Source organism: Neophocaena asiaeorientalis, unplaced genomic scaffold (genome assembly GCF_003031525.2).
Source record: "Neophocaena asiaeorientalis asiaeorientalis breed wild unplaced genomic scaffold, Neophocaena_asiaeorientalis_V1.1 scaffold418, whole genome shotgun sequence".
Lineage (NCBI taxonomy): Eukaryota > Metazoa > Chordata > Mammalia > Artiodactyla > Phocoenidae > Neophocaena > Neophocaena asiaeorientalis.
In genome coordinates, this window is record NW_020175731.1 from 172696 (window position 1) to 195485 (window position 22790).

General features: G+C 46.5%; 1 protein-coding gene across 2 annotated transcripts in view; it reads left to right on the plus strand.

Annotated features, from left to right (window-relative positions):
* Nucleotides 1–1941: 1941 nt before the first annotated feature.
* The window catches only part of SYN3 (synapsin III), a 409114-nt gene continuing 388265 nt past the window's right edge, over nt 1942–22790 (plus strand). For both annotated transcript variants that reach the window (XM_024732154.1, XM_024732153.1), the window contains exons 1-2: nt 1942–2252; nt 20385–20442. In XM_024732154.1, the coding sequence (XP_024587922.1) occupies nt 1942–2252; nt 20385–20442 (369 nt within the window). The remainder of the gene's footprint in view (nt 2253–20384; nt 20443–22790) is intronic.

A 22790-nucleotide genomic window follows, 5' to 3' on the forward strand; every position in this document is an offset into this window, starting at 1 on the left:
AGCAACTAGAACTCAGATGAAAGGTGCAAAATAGCACAACCGCTATGGGAAGCTTTTGGACAGTTTCTTAAAAAATTAAACATGTGCCTACCCTATGACCTAACAAATTAACTTCTAGATATTTTCCCAAAGAAAAAGTGACTCTCTCAATCAACCTTTCTCTCTGTCTCTCTCTCTCTCTCTCCTTGCCCCTCCCTCTCCCCCTCTCTCTCTCCACAAAATTACTTAAATAAAACATCCTAAGAGCAGTTCTATTCAGAATACCTCCCAAACTGGAAACATTTCAAACATCCTTCAACAAGAGAATGTAGTAACAATTTGTGGTTTATTCATCCAGAAGAACACTACTCAGTGGTAAAAAACAGAATGACTCTTGATATGTACAACATAGCTGAGTCTTGAAACCATTATGTTGAGGGAAAGAAGCTGTTCATAAAAGAATAATACACAATCACATTTATATAAAGTTCAGGAATAGCTAAAATTAATATACGATGACAGACATCAGCAAAGCATTTGTCTATGAGGACGTGTGGATTGACCAGAAGGGGACACAGGAGAATTTCCTGACGTGAATGGAGTATACTAAATCTTCTGCCAGTGTATACATTTATTAAAACTCCAAGAATTGTACACTTATGGACTATGCATCTCACTCTAAGTAAATTTTACCTCAACAAAAATATAAAATAATCTTAACAAAAAATATAGGTGGGGTTGAATTGCATGATATAAACAATCATTTTTCTCAATGAGCTATTTTGATCTCACATGAACAGTTTGGTTTTTTAAAACTTAACTGTATTCTGTTCAGAAAAGGAATGCATTTGTTTATTAATCTGCTGGGGCTGCCACAACAAAACACAGACTGGCTTAAACAACAGAAATTTATTTTTTCACAGCTCTAGAGGCTGGAAGTCTGAGATCAGGGTACCAGCATGGTTGGTGTCTGGCGAGAGCTCTTATGCTAGCTTGTAGACTGTTGCGTTCTCCCTGTCTCCTCACATGGTGGGTAGAGACAGAGCAAGCTCTCTGGTATCTCTTTTTATGAGGATGTTAATGCCATCATGAGAGCACCACCCTCATGGCCTCATCTAACCTTATTACCTCCCAAAGGACCCCTCTCCAAATACCAGCACATTGCTGATGAGGGCTTCAACATATGCATTTGAAGGACACAATTCAGTTTGCAGCTATAAGTATTCTAGAAAATCTGGAAAACATAGGTAAGTGGAAAGAAAAAGAAAAAACAAAAAACCCTGTAGTCGCATTACCCAAATATAGTCACTGTTAACATTTTGATGTCTTCTTCTTTCCAAAGTTTTATTATTTCAACTTTTATGTGGTTGTAGTCATTCTGCACCTATAATCTTGTATCATGATCTTTTAAATTACAACATAAAATTTTTTCTCTGTTACTAAAATCCCTTTTTAAATACCTCTTTTTAATAGCCACAGAAGGTTCTGCTGAATGACTTTGCTGCAGTTCACATGTTCATTATCTTGTGGTCAGATGTTGAGATACTTGCCAGTATTTTTCTAGTGTAAATAATGCTGTGATAAATACATTTGTACAAGAGGCGTTTTCTGTAACTCGGATTTCATTCTTGGGGTAGAATTCCAGAAAATGGAAATTGTAGGTTAAAAGGGTATGGTCTAATTAGATGTCGCCAAATGCCTTGCCAGAAAGATGTCCCACTTTGCACTGCCCCCAGCAGCAGGGCAGGAAGGGGCATCATCTGCTCTTAAGGGGCTGAGGTCATTTCCACTAATGTGTTTGTTGGCCTGTTTCCATAGGTAAAAAAAGACAGCAGCGGCCGACTTGCATAGGACTCCCCTGGCTCTTGTGCTCGAGACCCTACCACTCCCTCTCCCTGGCCTGTGTTCTGGGCCTCACCGAGACAGTCTGAGTAGGAACAAGCCATCTCATCATTCACAGCCATGAATTTCCTCCGGCGACGCCTCTCTGACAGCAGCTTTGTGGCCAACCTGCCGAACGGCTACATGACAGACCTCCAGCGCCCAGACAGCTCCACCAGCTCCCCTGCATCCCCAGCCATGGAGAGGAGGCACCCCCAGCCCCTGGCAGCCTCCTTCTCCTCTCCAGGATCCAGCCTTTTTAGCTCCTTCTCCAGTGCTATGAAGCAGACCTCACAGGCCCCCTTGGGGCCGATAGAATCTCCAGGTCCCTCCACGCCTGTTGTTCAAAGGCCCAGGATCCTGCTGGTGATCGATGATGCCCACACAGACTGGTAAGCGGGACTCTGCAGGTGCCCCCTTCCCAGGGGCAGGAGAGGAGATGGGGCTTATCTCCCTCGTGGGGAAGAGAGAGGGGAAGAGCTGTGAGAGGCTCTGTGGTATCAGAGATTGGCAGGAGGGAAGGCCAGTAATGCCAAGCACCATGGCAGCTACTTTGTGCCACACTCTGTCCAAAGGGCTTTGTATTTAAGGTCTGAAATCTCTCACCTGCAAATCCAAAATCCAAAAAGCTCTGAAACCTAGAAAATAGTTTATAACCCATTTGGCAACAAAACCTGATCTGAGGGAAAGTTAGACTGTAATAGTCTTCATTGTGCCACTCACCGTGCTTGTTCATATGACTTGCTGCAGACATCATAATACATTTGATATGGGGTACTGCCCAGAGCTCACTGGAAGTATTATATAGTATATGGTACATGCACTGTGTTACTTTTCTGAAAATGGAAAACTTAAAACCTGCAGTAACTCTGGCAAGTTGCTTGACCTCGTTCGGCTTCAGCCATCCTCTCTCATTGAATGGGGTTGCTATGAGGGTAAAAGAAACCAACAAAGGCCCACAGTCCTTATCTGAAACACTTGGGAACAGAGTGCCTGAGTTTGCATCCCTACTCTTTCATGTACTGGCAGTTTTGTTCTCCAGAACCTGTCCTCTTAACAGCAAAGGTAGGCAGAAATGACAACCCTTCCAGTCTCTTCCCAGGTATGCCCTGCCCCGATAGATGGTAAGCATCCTGGGGGGCAGAGACTGGACACATGTGTCAAGGTTATTGCAGCAGTAGTTCCACAGGTAGTTACTGAGCACTGACTGAGTGCAAATAACAGTCTTAGGTACTCAGGTAAGTAATGAACAGGCCCTGCACACATGGAACTGCAGGTAGAAAAGAGGTCTCTACTCCAAATTTTTGGTAGACAGATATGATAAATATTATCATTCCAGTTGGAGACATAGAATTTGCAGTCCAGGAAGTAAACCCAAATGTGGAGACATAGAAGCACACCATCCAGGGCAATTCTGACAGTGGACCCATGGATGCCATGGGAGCTGGAGGGCAAGGTTTTCTGCATCTCCAAAAGCTGCCACAAAGTAGGCATCCAGTAAATATGTATTAAATGAATAAATTAATGTATTCAGTTCCCTTAGCATGCCAGGTGCTCTGTTATTCTGTCACGGATGTGTGCACTCACATTCATTCCTTGAGAAGTTAACTCAGGTTGGGAATGGTTGAGCCTATACTTTGGAGTGGGAGGTATTTATAGTTTTTAACGTATTCAATACAGTCAACATTAAAGCATGTCCAGCAGGTTCAGACATCAGCCGTTATTTTCCTGCAAAGAAATCACTTCATCTTAACCAGGGTAGTCATGTGCCTTGCCTCTGTTCTGACCCAGTCTGAATCGTCTTCAATGATGCTGCTTGCTTGAAGGGTCTTATATGAAGCCTTGTTCATCTCTGCTTATGCTCTCATGTAAAGCATCATATTTAGGTTCTGAGCCAAGGGGTTGATTTCTGCAGAGGTGTTGCTTCCATACACTCTTGCCTGTGCAATCCTGCTGCCTATCTGCCTGGTAATCAAAATGCATGCATGGCCTTTGCAGTCCTCTGTTTCTCTTTAACCCAATTTGACCTTGATTTTGAGTGTTCTCTGCCGACTGTGTTATCCCCTGGTTCAGTCAGGGATAACATGGTATGGTGATGGGGGGTATTTGTCTAAAAAGTTGCTTCCTGTGTGGAGGCTGACCTAATAAATGGCAGCATGGTGCAGTGGTTAAGAACTCAGACTTCAGAGCTGTCTGGATTCAGATCTCTACCCCATAATAGCTATATGACCTTTGAACGTTAACTGCATCTAAATGGGAATAAAATGGTACCTACCTGTAGAGTTAATATATGTAAGTACGGTTAAAATCTGAGTTACTATAGAAGTGTTTGGGATGTGTCTAGTAGACAGTAAGTGCTATTTAAGTGTGTATTATTATTGCAGACTATTGTTACCTTCTGTGCAATATTAATCATCTTGACAGCAGCTCCTGTAGGCATGCCTGTTTAATTTCTTTATGCCCAATATTAGGCAGAGTGGATTAGGATTTACCCCTGTTGTACTAAGGTTTTCTAATGATCACTCTTTCCTGCTAGCTCTCAGATGATAAAGTTGGGTCTTATTAATTAATCTCTGTCCCCCACAGTGCCCATATGGTGTGTAGTATAGTGTAGGCGCACAGTGAATGAGATTGAAATGCCATGAATAGCCTCAGCCAAGTAACATTTAAATTTTGACTTTGGTCTTCAATCTCTCTAATCCACAGGCAAGACCAATGTGTGCATGTTAGGCTGTGCACCCTGGTGGGGGACACAATTTTTGGCCAGAGGAATTTCTTCCAGTCTGTTTCAGTCACGCTTCATATGCCCACAGGTTAATTAGGTCTTGAGAACAGCAGTCCTTTTCTTGCCTCTCAGTGGTTAAAAAAGTGGAAAGGTGAGAAACTGAGACTCATTACGTCACCTGGAAGTTGGCTCTGCACTCACTGGATGTTTGTGACAGAGACTTCCTACCCGCACGTAACAGCTTCTCCTATAGAACTCCATCCTAGATCCTTTAAGAACTTGCAGGCCTTTCCAAATACATTCCCAGCTTCCCAAATTGATGCTGGCTGCCTTAAACCCCAATCCTTCACTGCAGAGTTCCCAAAGGATGCCTGTCCCCCTGATACCAGGAGTGGCCAGGCGGTGGCGGGCCAGCCCCACTGTCCCTGGGTGGCTTTGGCAGAGCCTTGCTGCCTGGGGTCAGCCCTCTGCCCAGCCCCTCCTTCATTGTGCAGACTGTTTCCTGAGAGGAAGAGGTTGTTGAAGGGGGAGAAGCCAGCTCACACAGCCCCTTTCTTCCTCCTTTGAGATGGTAATGAGTGGGGAGAAGGTCCACCGTCTGGACTGAGAGTGAATCCACCAGGAACAATGTGGCTCCGTTTTCTTCCTTGTCAGCCCCAGTTCCTTCTCTCTGTCATCGCTTTCCAGGTCCAGGACCCTGCTGCAGAGTCAGGTTTCCTCGTGGGTGAGAGAGTTGCAGGAACCTCCCAATCTTGCTTCCTGACAGGCCAGTTTACATACTCTCTGAACCAGCCTGGGCCCCCCAAGGATGATCTGATACCTGGCCAGTGAACGGGGGAAGGGGCGTGAGGTGGTGAGGGGAGGACTTTTCATCTTCTGAGGAGACACAGAGGGTCCCAAAGCCACCTTTGCTGGGAAGAAGGACTCATGGCCGAGCATTTTAAGATCCCACCAGCTTTTGGGGTTGCCCCAGAGGTGAGCCTGGCTACATCAAGGATGTTGGGGAGCTTTGGACCAGGATCACACCCCAATAAGGTCTGGCTCAGTAGTAGGTCTGAACTAAAGCTGGTGCTGTCCGCTGGGATGATGGGAGATCAGTCAGCCTTGAGAACCACAAGGGAAAGGAGAAATAAAACAAAAGCATTTCAAGCTCAGTTTTCTTCAGCCCTACTTGCGTAGAATTTTCCAACAGTTTCACTGGTCTCAGGCCTCTAGCCTCGACCTCACCTCCTGGTTACCTTTCATGTTACCACCAAAGTATCATCTTTCTGAAAATACAAATCTGATCAGTTTGCTCCCACGCCCCACCATGTATCCCCTTTTATAACCATTTGGTGGTGCATCATTGCCCTCAGGTTCAAAGTCAGAGTCATAAGCAGGTCTGCCCTCCCTCTAGTTCTGCCTCCAACTCCACTTCCTGCTTTGCTGCTTATTCCGCAGGAATAGCAATGATTTGTAGTTTTCAAACACACCTCTGCCTTAGCACATTCTGTTCCCTGCTACCTGGAATACCCTTCCCTATCTTGTTCACTGAGCCAATCTCCGTTCATCCTTAAAAGCCTGCTCAGGTGTCACGTCTTCTCTGAATTCTTCCCTGACACACCTACCCTGCCAACAGTGCTAATAACTACCTCCTTTGATAACTTAAAATATATTCCATTGTGTCACTGCAGCACACGTGACACTGTATTATAATTAGCTTTAGGTGGCTGTCTCTTCTGCAAGAACAAGGTATATGTCTTATTCTTTTTTGTATCCCTGGTGCTCAACACGTAGTATATTTTCAATTAGCATATGTCATTGTTCCCAACCCAGTCCAATCAGGACAACCTTTATTGGGCATCTTTGGCCCTGAAACTCACCTTACTTGAGAAGTCAGCAATATAGTACATACAGTTGAGGGGTTTCCAGTTTTACCCACCTGTGTATAAAGTCTTGGCTCTTTATTTTCCAGTACATAGCTAGAATAACTGTAAGGCAGCTATTTGAGATTCATAAACAGATGAATTTTTAAATTATTCACAGAATGTACTGGAACCCTAGGTTTGATTTTTCAAAAGGAGAACATTGAATATGACCCCAAGAAAGATTGTTCATAACCAGGTCAGGGTTGAGTGTACTTCCTTGTTCTCAGTTTTACCTGCAAGGTCTCAGGAGCCCGAATGGGCTTGGGGAGGGGATGTTGGGGTGAAGGGGGCATAGAGCAGCTAAGCCCTGGCCTCCACCCCTCCCTCCAGTGGCTTCTGGAACCCTCCTCTCCTCTTGCCTCACCAGTGGTCCTTGTTCCCAGAATGTCTGCTATTCCCTTTCAACAATTATCTATTGTTACCTTCCCTTTTATTCTCCACCTTTCCCTAGGATTTCTTTTTTATTTTATTTGTTGAGGAAATGAAAAGAGGATTCTTAGTTTGAAACACCCCTTAACTACTATGCTTTCAGCCTGGAGTTTGTGAGGTTATACCATTCTACTAAATGATAGCTAATGATACTCATTAAAGCACCTTGTCCATGTCTAGATTCACCAAGAGTTCTTATGCTGTGTGATAATTTGTGTCCCCATGACCACCACCCCACGCCTGCCTACTTGCTATCTTTGTATCCCAGCGCCTAGAACAGGGCAGGCAGATAATAGGTGCTAGGAAACATCTGTTGATTGAATGAGTGATTTGAAGGTGATGTTATTGGTAATGACAAGGGTGAAGGTGTGACAGTGAAATTGAGGAGTGACCTTGGTGGTATTCTTCAACCCTCTTTTTCCCTCTCTCACTTACTACTCAATCCAACAGAAAGTTACAGTGGCCATGGTGAGAGCATTTACACCATGGAAATTGGCAAGTGCTACCAGGCATTTAGGTCTCCCCAGAGAGCCAGTTGTTAAGCATTTGCCAGCACACCACTGCTTGTTGCACTTCCTGATTTTACTGGGGAGCATTTTACAGGTGAGGAAGCAGAGCACAGACAGACCATGCACCTGCTTGAGGAACCAAAGCTAGGAGAGTGGTAGGCTGGGACTTGAATGGAACTAACTTCTTGAAAGGCATTTCGCATTCCTGCTGACCACTGCCCAGGGTTTTAGTGTTTTGCATGAGGTAGATGCTGAAAAATCTTGGTTGAAAAATGAATGAACACACAAATGAATAGAATAAACCACGAGCTCCTTGGGAATAGGGTCATGTCCTCATCATCGTCACATGGCAAACACTTGTGCACTTTCTATGACCAGACATTGTGCTAAATAGTTTTCATAGCTTCTCTAATTTAATCCTCCCAACAACTGTATGGATACTATTACTATTCTCATTTTAATAATAAGGAAAACTGAGGCTCTGAGCTCAAAATGAGAGCAGATGCTGGTGGCATCTGGATCAGCTCAGGCCATCCAGCCGGCAAGGCTGGGCATCCCTGTTCTCTTATCATTCTTCCCTCTCCCACCTGAGCACAGGGTGTCAGTCCATGGAGCAGGACTCTGGAGCCTCACATGTGTGCACGTACCCACATATGCTCGGTGTCTGAGGGCAGGACTGCTTGTTACAGCACTGTGGCCAAGCACAAGATCCTGGTGACCTCATCCTCAGAGGAAAGCACCCACCTCGAGTTAGGCAGCCCTGCCCTACCAGTGCCTTTGGGCAGCCAGAATGTTAAGGTGCCAGGGGAAGAGGGGCTTCCTGCAGCCAACCAGACACTTGTGAGCTCAGGCTTGGAAGCTGGACCCTTTGCAGAAGTGGCCCTTGGACTATTTTCCTCTTTTTAAAGCACCAAGGGAGCTCCGACAGGGTCTTTTCTGTTCTCTTCCCCTGTGTTTTTATATTAAAGTGTGATTTCCTAACACATGGCTGACATGATTCCCCAAGAGAGTTAAAAATCGGGAAGAAGATAAAATGCAGAGAACTCAGGGCTGGCAGGTGGCAGGTCAGGATTGAAATGCCAGCTCTGCCACTCACCTGCTCTGAGGACTTGGCCAAACTGCTTTACCTTTCTGAGCCTCAGTTTCATCATGTGTAAAGTGGCCTCATAATGCCACCCCCTTCACCATACCACTAAGCTCACAAGGAGGTATGAGGCTCCAATGAGAGCACTCTGTTCCTCTCCTTCATGGACGCTTTTCAGTGTGATGGTTTGTTTACCTGTGATGCAGTTCTGCTCTAGAACATCAGCTCCAGGAGGTAGAGTTTAGACCTCTCTTGTTTAACCACCATATCCCTGGAGCCTAGCACAGTGCCTTGAACTTGGTACAGCAGGATAAATGGAGGATATAATTAACAAGCAAGTGGATGCTTTTGCCAAGGCTGTTATTGTTATTAAGGGAAAGTTCAGGATTGAGGATGCCCTGGGGGAGAGCCTTTCTCAGAAAGCACTCAGCTGCCCTGGAATTCGGGAAGGATACCAGACACTTCCATGCTATTCCCCAGGCTCCTTCCTCCTTCCTACCCAGCTGATAACTCAAAGGCTCCAGCCTCCACCTTAGAGTTGAGCTGCTTCAGGCTGCTTGAGTGAAGGTTGAGCGAGGACTGCAGGGTGTCTTGGCAGCCCGAGAAGGCTTGCTGTCACCTAATTGGCCCCAGGGTGAGCAGGACTTTCCACTTCCCACTGTGCCACCTTCTGAGGGGGTGGGGGAGCAGCATTAACTCAGAACTGGCATCACCAGCAGAGGTTTTGGGTAGAGTTGTCGGTTTTAGCCAATAAAAATACAGGATACCCGATTAATACTTAGATAAACAATGAATCAGTGTAAGTATATCCCATGCAATATTTGGTATAGACTTACTTATACTGCAGAATTGTCTGTTGTCTACCTGGGATTCAGCTTTAACTGGGTGTTGGGACTTCCCTGGTGGTCCAGTGGTTACTCCGTGCTCCCAATGCAGGGGTTCCGGGTTCTATCCCTGGTCAGGGAACTAGATCCCACATACCACAACTAAAAAAAGGAAAAGATCCTACATGCTACAACGAAGATCTCACACGCGGCAATGTAGATCCCGCATGCCACAACTAAGACCCAGGGCAGCCAAATAAATAAATAAATAAATATTTTAAAAAATATATTAAAAAAAAATTTAACTGAGTGTCCACTAGTTTATCTGGCCACGCTACTGATGGAGGTGGCAACGAGAGACAGTGCCCAGCCCTGCTAATATGTGCCCAGTGAGAGGCTGGCCCTTGCATATTTTTGCTTTCTGGTTGGGGAGCCAAACCAGGCTCTCCCAGTCGACCCCATGCTCAGGAAGCAGCTTTCCCTGCCTGTGATGAGGACTGAACAATCTAAGTTATTAGCAGGGCAGGAGCAAAACCAAGTGGGCAGTCTCGAGGCAGGCTGCCTGGGCCCCCATTCTCTCACTCACTTATGTGACCTTGGGCAAGTCTGACCTCTGAGCCTCACGTTCCTCAGTTGTAAGGCAGGATCGGATCGTGGCACATCTTTCACGAGGGGTCACTATAGAGTTAGAGATGATGGCATGGGTGGGGCTAGTACTGGGCTTAGCTGCCATACAGGCACTGAAATGGTAACTGGTATTAACAATTAATTGCAATCACTAATTGATAGTGAATATAATAGCACTGGGAGCCAGGGGAAGGAAGCCACTTGGCATGTTTCTCAGTTCAGCTGGATATGACTGAGAGCTGTCTCCTAGAAGCCCTGGAGGAGGGCTGTCTGGATGCTGGTAGGCTGGCAGACTCTCTACTCTGAAGATGAGAAGATGGGGGCCGAGCTGGTCCCCTCCTGGAGTTGGCTCGGCGTGGGGGGGAGGGGGCTCAATGGGGGATACACACCTCTCTGTTGAAGACACTTGGCTCTAGGAAACAAAATCCTTATGCCTCCCTCTACCACTTCCCCCACATCTAAGACTCTCCTTGAACAAGGACGGGGCCCTGCCAGTTCCCTGTGGGGTAATCCAGAGGTGGAGGGAGAGGGAGCTAAGAAAGTCTTGATGAGAGGGGTCTTGCCACCCTCCTACTCCCTTCACCTGCTGACTCACAGAGGCCACCTCACACAACCTGGTGTGGTGCTGGACTTCTGGACTCGTCCTTCCACTCTGGGCACCCTCTGCCACTCCCCCTCCCTCCACCCTGGTGCCTGGGCGGGGAGGGGCCTTGGGCATTCCCCAGCAGCCTGCCCCGTCGCCTGGACACCAGTGCCGTTTTCCCAGGCCCGGCCCCTTTTATCAGGAGGACAATGTACACACACAGTGAGGGCCTTGTGTGGCACCCAGGCCCCGAGCCCTTTGACTTGAGGAATTTTTCAAGTGCTGACCGTTCTCCGTGAGGTCCCCCTGCCATCCAATCCAGAGGCCTGGTGCCCCTGCTGCTTCCTACCCTGCTCTTGCAGGGAGAGAGGGAGAGAGGGGAAAACAGTGAAGAGTTGTCTCCTGCCCTGGTAGAGTCTTCACCATCTGAGACTGTGGCTAGAAAATCTGGGGGAAGTGTCTTTGAGCAGAAGGGAATGTGGGGAGGAATCTGATATGTGCTGTTTCTTCCTAAGTTCTCCCTTCTCTGCTGATGCTGTGAGATCTCAGTGGAGCCACTTTCCTCTTTGGGCCTCAGTTTCTTCATAAGTCAAACAATGACAATATACTAAGATCACGGTCTCCGATACATTGTTTTCATCAGAATGACATTCAGACTACCAGGCACCACCCTACACCTTCTGTATTGGATAGAGTTCTTTGTTTGCAAGAAAAAGAAATTACTTTGGCTGACTTAGGCAAAATGGGAGTTTATTGAAAATATGTGGGAGGCTCACAGAATGAAAAGAAAAGCCATGAAGACCTGAGCTTAGGAGAGGTCAGGACCCCCGGCTCTGTCAGGACCTAAGAGGCAGGGACTTGTGGACAGTCTCTGGAGACGTCAGCTCTTGTTTCCTCCCAACCTTGTGCCTCTCTGCTCAAAAATCAAATTCCTGAGCAAGAACAAACCTGGCTGGTTCCGCAGTGTGTCCTGGGGACACTTGGGGACAGTCCCATCAAGACTGTGTGCAAGAGAGAGGCTTGGTTCCATGTATGCAAGTGCAGATGGAGGTGCTGTTACTAGAAGTCAGAATGGGTGCAAGACAGGCCACACTGAGATGTACCCCTAGAACTACAGAGTTAAAATATCCAGAGGAGAGCTCAGGAAACTATTTTTTTAAATGATGAAGAGCCAAGTTTAGAAACCACTGAGCCAGAGGACTGGTTTCATGTGGCTCCCAACTGGTAGAACCGAGGCCAATGAAGCAGACAAATAGGGAGACATGTCAGCTCAATGTACAGAATGGTAAAGTCATCCAAAGACCACGTGGGCTTCCCGGTGAGGGAGTGAGCCCCCTGTCACTTGCAGGTATTCCAGTACAACTGGGCTGGTGATTTGGGAGGAACAATGCAGAAGAGGCTCACACTCTAAACGAGTCAGCCTGCAAGCCCTTAAAGGAGTCTCAGACCTGCAGCTTTTCATTTTCCCCACTCTGGCTTTGTGTCTCAGTCACTTTTCCTGCCTTTGCCCTGCTTTTTTCTGAAGAATTCAACTGTTCAACTTCTGAGTCTTCTGTCACCCTCCAAAATGTGGTTTTCTTGCCTAGGTCCTCCTCTTGCGAAGGAGTCCCTCAGATGCCATGGGCTCTCCTAGCAGTAGCTGTTCCCGTTTCTCCAGACTTCACCTGCCTGGTTATAGCCTTGCCCTGCGGGAGGCATGGCACTGGGTGCATGCCAGCCTCATTACAGAATGTCTTTTCTCCTGGGTCCTGTGGAAGCCTGCCTGGGACGTGTTTCCTCGACAGGAGGGAGGCTGTAACGGCAAGAGAGGGGATGGTGCTTTGTGTGCATTTTCCTGACCTCCAACTCTGAGTTGGGAGAAGGGGTGGGGGTGTGGGCTTCCTGAGGGTTTGCACGGAGCTAACTGCCGTTTTCATAATGGAATTCGTTAAATTAGGGGTTGCCTGTGCAGTTGCTCACAGGAGACAAGGTGGTCAGTGAGTGAAGAGCAGGTGTTAGGAAAAAACATGGGCACAGAGAAATATTTCTCTGCTACAAGGAAAACAACAGCGCAAGCTCCATGACAGATGTATCTGCCACTTGACTGGCTGCAGAGAGACAACAGGGAGCAGTGGGGATTGTTGAGCGTGGGAACTGATGCCCTTCTGAAGGCACTAGCTGCCGTCCACTCAGCCACTTTTTGCCATGTGGGAATACAGGTCTGGTGTTGCCCAGTTCTTGATTTTCAGGGGAAGCCAGAAATCTGAATTCTTTATATGAATTTTCTATTTTAAAATTAAAAATATGTAATTTAAGTCCAACAAAACAAGACTGTGGACTCCATGAGGTTTGCCAGTTAGCAACTTCTGATGAAGACAGGAGTCAGGGTAAATATTCCTCATCTGGACCTGTCTCCTGGCTAGACCAGGAGCGCCAGGATGGCGGGGGCTGTTTTGTTCAGCATAATTCCTAGGGACTAGCACAGTGCTAAGCACATAGTAGACCCTGGATGGATGGATGGATGGGTGGATGGATGGATGGATGGATGGGTAAGTGGATGGGTAATCGGATGGCTAGATGGATGAATAAGTGGAGGGAGGGAGGAGGAGGGAAAATGACTTCTCACAGCCTTCTCCTTCTGTGCCCTGCACTTCTCACCTTGACAGGCCTCACACACCCTTCCTAAATCAAACACTTAATATTCTCATGGTCCCCTTCTTCTCATCCTCCTTATACCATCTAAACCCCTTTTACGGATGATCAGATATGTCACTTGCACCTTGGTATGAATTACCTTTCAGTGTGTAACTGTTTTCATGGGCATTTCCCCAGGTTGAGCCCTTAATAGATGCTCATTAAACGTTTGCTGAGCGGACAGCTTAGCCTTCTAAATGTGAACTGTCTTGGTGGAGTGAAGGCTGTGGATTTTCAGAATTCTGTGGGAATGAGGGTGACACAATGGTGTGTCTTTGGAGGGAAGAGAGCTAGGAACTGGGAGATAACATTCTAGCGTGATCTCTGCTGTCAGAGTGAGTGGGTGGCTGATGATTTTGTTTACCCTAAAGGCTGGTGCTGGGGAGGAAGAGGAGCTCCCAGGTGGCAGCCAAGGCAGGATTCCATCATGCTAGACATGAAGCAGGAGTTCCATTTAGAGCAAGGAAGATACTGCCACCTTCCCCTAAATGCTATGTCACTTCCTCAGGTACATGCCCACTTGTTGAAGGACAGGAGGGAAAGAGATGAACAGTAAACACTTGCCAGGTGTCAGAGATATCATTCATGGGGCTTTATAGCAGACATAGTGATACATAGTGATGTGCTTACGTTTTCAAATGAGACTGGGGCTCAGGAAGGTTGATGTTTGTCTGAGGCAGCACTAGGAAATAAATAGCAAATAGCAGAGCTGGAGAGGACCTGGGTCTGTCGTCTGCTAACGCTAGCAGTGCCTGCCCACCTTTTTACCTGGAGGGTGAAGTCCACCTTAGCAGCCCACCAGTGAGTAGCCCACTTGCTGGCACGTTTTTGGCAGGTTCCCAGAGGCCTTCAAATCTGTGTCCTCATTTTATCCTCATGATCCTATGGGTGGATCTTCCCATCCCCACCCTATAGATAAGGAAGCAGAGGCTTGTTCAAAATTTGCAGGTGCCAGAGCTGCAAATTCAAATCTAGGTCTTCTGCTCCATGCCTGTCACTCGTTTTTCCTGCTTATTGGGAGACATGCCCCAGGAAACTTCATCAGCCCCCTGAGCGCCACCAGTGCCTGCCCAACTCATTTGTCCTTGTATGTGCCTTTCACACACATACACACACATCAGACCTTCTCAGATTCATCTTTGCAGCCCTTCGTCCTGGCAAAGGGTAAGTACCAAACATTGGATGGATGGATGGATGAACTGGGCCACTTCACCAGGGAAGTAGCCCCTGGCTCTCAGACTGGGCTGGGTCCCTTTCTGTGGGCTAATGCCCTGTGTGGTCATTGTCCTTTATGGGTCTCTCCCTCCTGTTAGGTAGTAAACCCCCTGAGGCCAAGAACTCAGGGATGAGGATGTTATCTTCATCCCTGTTTCCTTAAAGTCTGCAGGCTCGAGCACACAGTAGATGGTTAGTACAAGTGTGTTAAATGTCTTCCAAAGAAGCCTTCCCTCGCTATCCCAGGTCAGACCTCTCTGCTCCCCACATCCTACCCTGTACCACCTTGTTCATTGTATTCATCATTTCCTTTTCACCTGGTTAATTTCCTGACTTTTCCAAGAGCATGTTTGCTCCACAAGAGCAGGGACTGTATCAGCCTTTCCCCTCATGCCTAGTAGGGTGCCCAGTCCTTACAAAGCTCAGTAAGTAGTGGTTAAATGAGGGAGTGAATAAATGATATGAATTGTGATCAGAGCTGCCCACACAAATCTCCTTCCCTGTTGCTGTCGGAAGCCTACGAGGGGACATTCATCATATCATGTGGCTCCGGGCCCTAGTATGTCTCACTTCCTCACCTTCACGGATCCCTGTACAGGTGCAAGGGGCCTTGTCACTCTCAGAGGGTCCCTCCCTGTCCTAACTCACTGGAGCCCCCCCAGTTGCAAAGAGGTACGATGAGGCTGCTCCATCATTGGAGGGTCCCCTCTGGCAGTGGGAGGGGACCAGGAGGGTTAGCTATTAGGAGTAGATAATGGAGCTAGAATTGGATCTCTGAGTTGGAACTCTGTGTTCAAAGGCCCTGCTTTTGTCACACCTTCATCCATCCAACCTGTCATGTGACCCTCCTCTTGCTAGCTGAGAAAACCCTGAGTGTGTCCACCTTCAGGGTTCTCCTGTGTGGTCTGTCATCCATCTCCCCCAGCTTCTGTCCAGGCCACAAATGAGCAATGGGCATGTTACATCAGAAATAAGAAAATCTGTTTCTAGGGCCAGATCCCTGCTTTCGTTCTCCTCCAACTACTCTGAGACAGAACATTCCTGACCCTCTCCTCCCCAGGAAGGGCACTGCCAAGGCCTAGCCTCATTGACTGTATATCCCAGATGGGATTTATTAGAAGGGTGCTGCTTGGACACAGGTGGATCCTGTTTGTGCTAATTCTGCTCTTCTGCTCCTCCTGCAGCCATGAAAGAACTCGGTATTGCTCCCCATAAATCTTGCTCACTCACCAGATCCCGCCTCCCCAAACTAGGGATTTCCCACCCAAGGCAGCACTGGTTTTATAATATTCTCCTTCCTGGTGCCTCTGATGTGGCAGTAAAATCTGAGACCACCCACAAAGATGGAAGCTTTGTAGAATCAAGAGCTTCCCCCAACCCCTTCCCAAGGCCAAGGACTTGACTGATTGGCCTGTGGATTCAGGGATCTTATTATGAGGATAAACATATTAGGGCATTAGGAAGAGGTCTGCATTAGGAAGACTGAGACCTCAGGCACAGTGGGGTCATCCATTTTGCCTGAGGTCAAACAGCCAGGCAATTACACAGGCAGCAACCCCAGCCCCCAGGGCATCTAAAATTCCAGACCATCCCTACCCTTTCCTCTGCCAGACAGAATGAGCCCCAGGCAAGGAGGCAGCAGTCTGTGTGGCCTGTCAGGAGACAGACTTCTGACTCTTGGCCAAGCAGGGGGATGGACTGCCTGACCCTCAGCTTCAGCCTGAGTCCGTCTGGCAGGCCCTGTAGTAAACATTCCAGAGATGGGCAAAACAAGTGTTTCTCCTCAGAAGGTGAGGCCCGTGGAGGCCAGAGATGCTTGGGTGGTATTGGTGTAGTGCTCTGAGTTCTGAGTTAGAATCAGAGTTAGAATCCCGTCGAGGGCTGCTAGGTTGTGTGTGTTGGACACTGAATGGTGACCCCACACGGTAATGGGTATGGATTTGTAAGTGTGTTACAGCATTGCACCAGTAGATGGCAGTAGAGCAGCTGGAGCACTGGATGCCCCATGGCCTACCCCTGGAAACATTATTCATTTACCCAGTCAGCAAACATTCCTTAAACATGTGCCTGTGCCCTGGCACGTTGTGCCGCTTTTGGGAGATTCAGTGAGCATGAAGACACGGTTTCAGGTTTCCAGGAGCTCACAGACTAGGTGTATGGGGGCAGGGGACATGTCATTCCAGCACACCGTGATAATGTGTTATATGGTTGCTAAGTACAGTGCCCTGGGGGAACCCAGAGGAGGGACACCTAACCTAGCCTCGTTAGGGGGGGTGCTTTCAAGGAAACAGTAGTCAGGGATCTTGAACATGAGAAAGAGGTAACCAAGCAGAGAAGGAGAGAACAGCAAACACAAAGGCTCAGAGTCATAAAAGCATAGGAATCACAGGAAGTTGAGTGTGTGCAGTAGGTAGGCAGAAAACCAGAGAAGAAATGGGCCATAGGTTAACAGAGTCCAGATCATGAAGGTCCCAGAGGGTCTAGCTGAATCCTGAAGATCTTTAAGCACAAGATCTAACTCACCATTGCTGCTTAGAGGCTCTATGTGACTTTGAACCTGTGGTGGCTGGTCCTGGCCCTGCTGCTCCTCAGGGTGGACACTGGGGTCAATACAATAGGAGGAGGGATGTGAAGGACTTGCAGGCCTTCTGTACCAGTGCCGCCTGTTTATCATCAGCACCATCACCAATCTCTTACTGCGGTAACGGGGCAGATCAAAGTGAGATGAACTGTAATTCTGTTCTGTAACCCCCATGAGGGTAAGATTATGTTTGTTTGTGGGTCCCCACATACGGCACCTGTAGCCACAGCATACACACTCGGTGGTTTCTTTGCTGTCATTGTTGATTCTGTTTCAGACCCTGGGCTGTATACTTTGGAGCTTACTCTGTGCCAGGAACCATTCTAAGTGCTTTGTACGTCGTGTCTCATTTAATCCTCACAACACCCCTGTGGGATAGTTACTGTGATTATCCCTGCTTCCCATATGTGGAAACTGAGGCACACGGAGGTTGAATGAGTTACCCAAGGTTACACAGTGAGTGAGTGGTGGCGCTGGGATTGCATCCAGGTGGTCTGCCTCTGAGCCCACACACTCTACTTACTGCCCTTCACGTACAGGATCAAGTGAATTTCTCACCACACCTTGGCTGGCAGATGTTATCAGCACTTAACAGATGACAAAACTATGACCTGGAGGGGTTAAGTTTCTTGTCTTGGAACATGCAGTGAGTTGTAGAGCTAAGATTTTGCCCAAGCCTCTGTGATTCCAGATCCATGCTTTTCCCAGTATACCAGTGATTTCATTCATTAGTTACCATCCTGAGGTCCCAGGGTCATCCAGTACTTCTTGTAAACCCAAGTGACAGGGACCCCTGCCCTAAGTCATACTCTGGCCCTTACTAGCTATACTCCTGACAGCAAAGGAGGACCCTGCAAACTGCACCCTTTGATTTTGCAGTGGGTACCCAGACCTGTAGAAATCCCTGCCCATAGGGACCCAGGCCCAATTCCAGGGCCTGTGTAGGCTAATTTCCCGATCCATCCTCCCCAGACATGGCCAAGGCACTGTTGATGGGGGTGTGGGTGAGGAGATGAAGCTTGGCCATGTGGGCTGGGTCATCCACAAGCATGCACAAGAAGCTCCAGTGATGTAGGAGAGGAGGGTGGGAGGAGAATTAGGAAGGACAATGGAAATCAAGAGCTGGCAGCCCCCATGCCACCATGTTCTGGGTGGATCTCCAAGAATTCTGAGAAGTTTAAATTCTGACCCTTCCAGGTCATTATGAAGTTGTGTTGGTCAAGGAAGGAAGATTGGCACGTTTTATTTAAATGTTTGCTAGCTTTATCAATTTTAAATATCAGGCATATGATACATAGGCTTCCATTTGTTCTTTTGTCCCAGGCCCTACAAATATTAGAGGGGGGTCTTATCCCAGGGTCTGGGGTTTGCCAGCACTACCTTTAAGGATTCATAAAATTCACAAACTACACTGAAAAGGTTCTCTTTGCATGAGGCTGGCTGCACACACATTTTGTTGAAGACCATCCTGGGAGAAAAAAACAAATCTTGCTTTCAAGTCACACTAACAACTCCTGTTCCCATAAAGTTCTACCTACTTGACATCTAAGCCAGTCAACATTATAAGAAAAAGTGGCATTAATATTACAGCCATCAGTCAGTGGTTCAGGGAGTCGAGGTGAACTCCACTGGCATCTGATAAGTGTGGATAGACTTCAGAAGCAGAGAGACTGCAGCTTGGTCAGAGAATTTGTAGCAAAGGTTCAATCTGGAAGGTTGAAAAAAGAGGTGGCAACATCGATGTTCCACCGATGGAAAAGAATAGAAGAAACTAAGCAGAAGATTCTTGGATGTAACATTACTGATTAGAACTCAATCATGTGGTCATACCTAGCTAAATGGAGAGTTGGGATATACATTTCTTGGTGCCAGTCTATAAACACTCTCACTGTAGGCAAAGAGGAGAATTGGGATTGGGAGCAAAGAGCTGTCTGTGCCCCAGAGAAAGTCTATGGAAATGCTTAACACGGTGCTCAGATTATAGCAAATCGCTGAGAACTATTAGTTTCATCATACCAACAACCAAAAAGAGCAGATGGAAACTTGTATTACTTTTGCTTTGCGGGAGGGCATCTAAACCCAGGAGCACCCCAGTATTTGCTGCTGTTTTTCAGAGCTGAGATAAAAACATTGATGTGGCAATGGAAGTCCAGGATTAAAGCTGCTTAGGCAAAGTATTTCGTCTCTCTGGGTTTCAGTTTCCTTATTTATAGAATGGAAATAATAATACCCACCTCATGGTGGTAGCTGTGTTAAATGAGAAAGACTAGGAATATAGCACAGTTTTTGGCACAGAGTAAGTATTCAACAATTTTTTTCCCCCATCTATCTCTTCAATCATTTATTCTTTCAACAAATATTAATTGAGCTCCTACTGTGTGTCAAGCATTCTGGTAGGTGTTGGGAATAGAATGATGAGTAAGGTAGGTTGTTCCTGGCCTGGAGGAATTGTGTTATAGTTTGATTGGACACAGGCATGAAACCCAGTTACTAACTGCAAGTAATTTCAATTATAATAAGTGCTATGAAAGAAAAGTAGAGTATGAAAAGAGAATTTATATGAGAAAAGAGATGACTAAGGTCAAGATTAGGATGCTTACAGAGAAAAATGGGCAAGTGGATGGATTTGAGAAATAATTAGAATGTAGAATCCATGGGGATAGGGAGAGAGAAAGAGGAAACAAGAATGAAGTCTAGGTTTTTGCCTTGAGTGATGGGTAGATGGGATGCCATTTATTGATAATGGGAAGACAGAAGCAGGGGTGTAGAGGAAAGGTGATGGAAGGGTGGTTGGATGGATGGATGGACCAAGGGACAGATGAGGTCTGCTTCAGATGAGGTGTCTCCTTGGAACCACTTGGGCTAGGAAGCACAATGTAGGAGCACAATGGGTTTGAATCCGGGCTCCCTTGTTTTCTAGATGGACAAATAAAGAAATGAGTAGTTGGATAGAGCAATTTAATACGTCCTTTATGGATCACATAGGATATAACTCAAAAGAATTCTGCATTATTTATTTACGTAGGATTCTTTATTTCTTTTTATCCTTAAAATAATGTTTAGAAATATATCGTGCACGTATAACTATCTCCCTTTTACAGAGGATAAAATGGAGACATGGGGAGGTAAAGCAGCTTGGCAGAACCGGAACCTGAGTGTCCAGTCCTCCCATCCTGTACTCTTTCCCCTCTCTCACACAATATATATATATAAAGAATGAGAAAATCACCTGTCTAGGTGGGAGAGAGCAGGAAGGTGGGGAATGTGTCTGGACATGCACCTCTGGGGGTAAAACCTTTGGGAAAAGGGAGGAAAGAGTGAAGCAGTCTGCATCCTTACTCAGTAGATTTCTTCCTCTCCTTCACAGGGCCAAGTATTTCCATGGAAAGAAGGTGAATGGAGAGATTGAGATCCGAGTGGAACAGGTAGGTTGGAGCTGAGGCTTTAGTGCTATCGCATGACTTTTTCTGTAGCTGGAGCCATTCCCAGGAGCAACCTTCTTCCCCATCTTATATAACTATAATGAGTCAAGATTACCAGAAAAATCCTGACTTATACTTATGAGACTTCTTAAATTCCAGAATTATTTAGTCCAATGGTTTTCAACCTTTTTGTTTTAACAGCAGAACTTTTATTCAAAGGAAATTGCAAGTAGGAGCCCGTTCTACCAAATTGAGACACGTAAAGCTTCTTTGATGGAAACGGGCATAGGGAGCCCAAAAGTCTGTCTGCTCCATCCTGTTCCACCTCCCTCCTTTCCCCACCGTGGTCCCTAAGGTGTCTCCTTGGAACCACTTGGGCTAGGAAGCACAATGTAGGAGCACAATGGGGTTGAATCCGGGCTCCCTTGTTTTCTAGATATTGGGCAAGTCAGTCTTTCTGTGTCTCATTTTCCTTGGGGTTAAATTATGTAAAGCTTCAAAAGAGATTAGAATCTTGAATACTGGCTCTTGTTATTACCACTGGTATCAACATCCATACCCCTCATTTTATAGGGAAAGAAGCACAGATTTGCCCATGGCTGCAATGGAAGTCAGAGATAGAATTAGGACCAGAACTTGTGGTCTCCAGATCCAGGGCTCCTTCCATTCATTCAGTGAACATTTGCTGGGGACTAACTCAATACCAAGCACCGTGCTTGACCTTAGAAGGGCACATCAGGGCATGGGCTCTGGAGCTAGACTCTAGGTTCCAGTCCCAACTGTGTGATGTTGGTTCAACAATACTTGAGCTCTCTGAAGTTCAGTTTCTTCATCCATATAATTGGGGTAATCATAGTATCAACTTCACAGGGTAGCTGAGAGGATCAAATGAGTTAGTCCAAGAAAAGTACTTAGAATAGCACCTGTCATATATCAACACTTAGTAAATGTTACCCATTTATCATCATCCTCATCATCAAAGGCAAACAATAAGATAGAAAAGGTTCCTGCTATAAGAGGAACTCGGAAAAGCACGATAAAAAAATAGAGAGGTGTAACTTTTACGGCACTCTTTGAGTTTTTTGTGTTGGAGGAACAGAAAGCTTTTCTGAGCATCAAATTTGAGTTGGCTTAGTATTAAAACACCTACAGCTTGAATTTCGATTTGATCCTGTGGCTTTCAAGTCAGTCCAATGTCTACTGGTTTTCCTTCCATGGCAGAGAGCAGGTTATTTTTGTTCACTTGACAAATATTTGTCAAACGTCTGCTATGCTAGCTAGCTAACACGTGGGGAACAAGGATAGAGAAGCAGAGGCTCTGTCCCAAAGAGCTTGTGGTCTAGGAAGGGAGGCAAGATAAGTCTTCACAGAACCTAACACAGGTAGAATCCAGGAAAGAGAGGTCCAAACTTAGTGCTGTGGGCACCAGAGGCCACAACTATTTGAGGGAGTCAGAAGTGACTTCAAGGAGGGGGTGGTATTTGAAATGGATCTTAAAGGATGGATAGTATTTCAACAAGTGGCGATTTCAACAGGAAGAGTGCATGAGACTGAATCAGCACGAGCAAAGGTAAGGAGCCTGGAAGTACAGGGTATGGAGTGATGTGTGAACACATTGTCGTTCCCTGGCCCCAGCCTACTCATCCTCCTAAATTCTCTCTCTCGGTGCAGAGTGCTACCATCTACCTTGCACCTTAGCCAGAAACCTGCATGGTCTCCTGGATACCTCCCTCTCCCTCCACCACTATACCCATTCACCAGGTGCTGTGGACTCCATGTCCCATGTCTCTCTAGTCCACCCACTGTTCTCCGTTCCCATTGCCTAGGTCCTTGGCTGAACCATCATTGGCTCTCATCCAATTTTCCTAATCAACAGCCTCCTAACTTCATCTTTTCATCCACTTCCAATTTATTTTTTGTACTAAAACTAGAGTGATCTTTCTAAAAAAACAAATTAGAGTCTTAAAGTGTTAGCTTTAAAATTCCTTTCTCAAAGATTCTTTATTTGAGCCGTTCCACCCCAGTCTAAATCAGGTAAGCTGGTTATTCCCTTTCATAGCACTTCAACTTTTCCTTCCTAGCCCTTATCTGAGTTTTTAACCACATATTTAGATGTGGTATTATTTGCATGAGGGTAGGGACGTTTGGATCTCACTCTGTTAAATAACACAGAGCCTGGCTTATACTAGAGCAGAAGCAAATATTTGCAGAATGACTAACTGATGGATTCCACAGATTCCAGGCTGCTTGTCAGTTTCCAATGGAGATAAATTGCTCTTTCTTAATCTTCCCTCAAAAATCTGAGTTTTCCATATACCATCTGGTAAATGCTCAGTTGCTAGCTGTCTCAT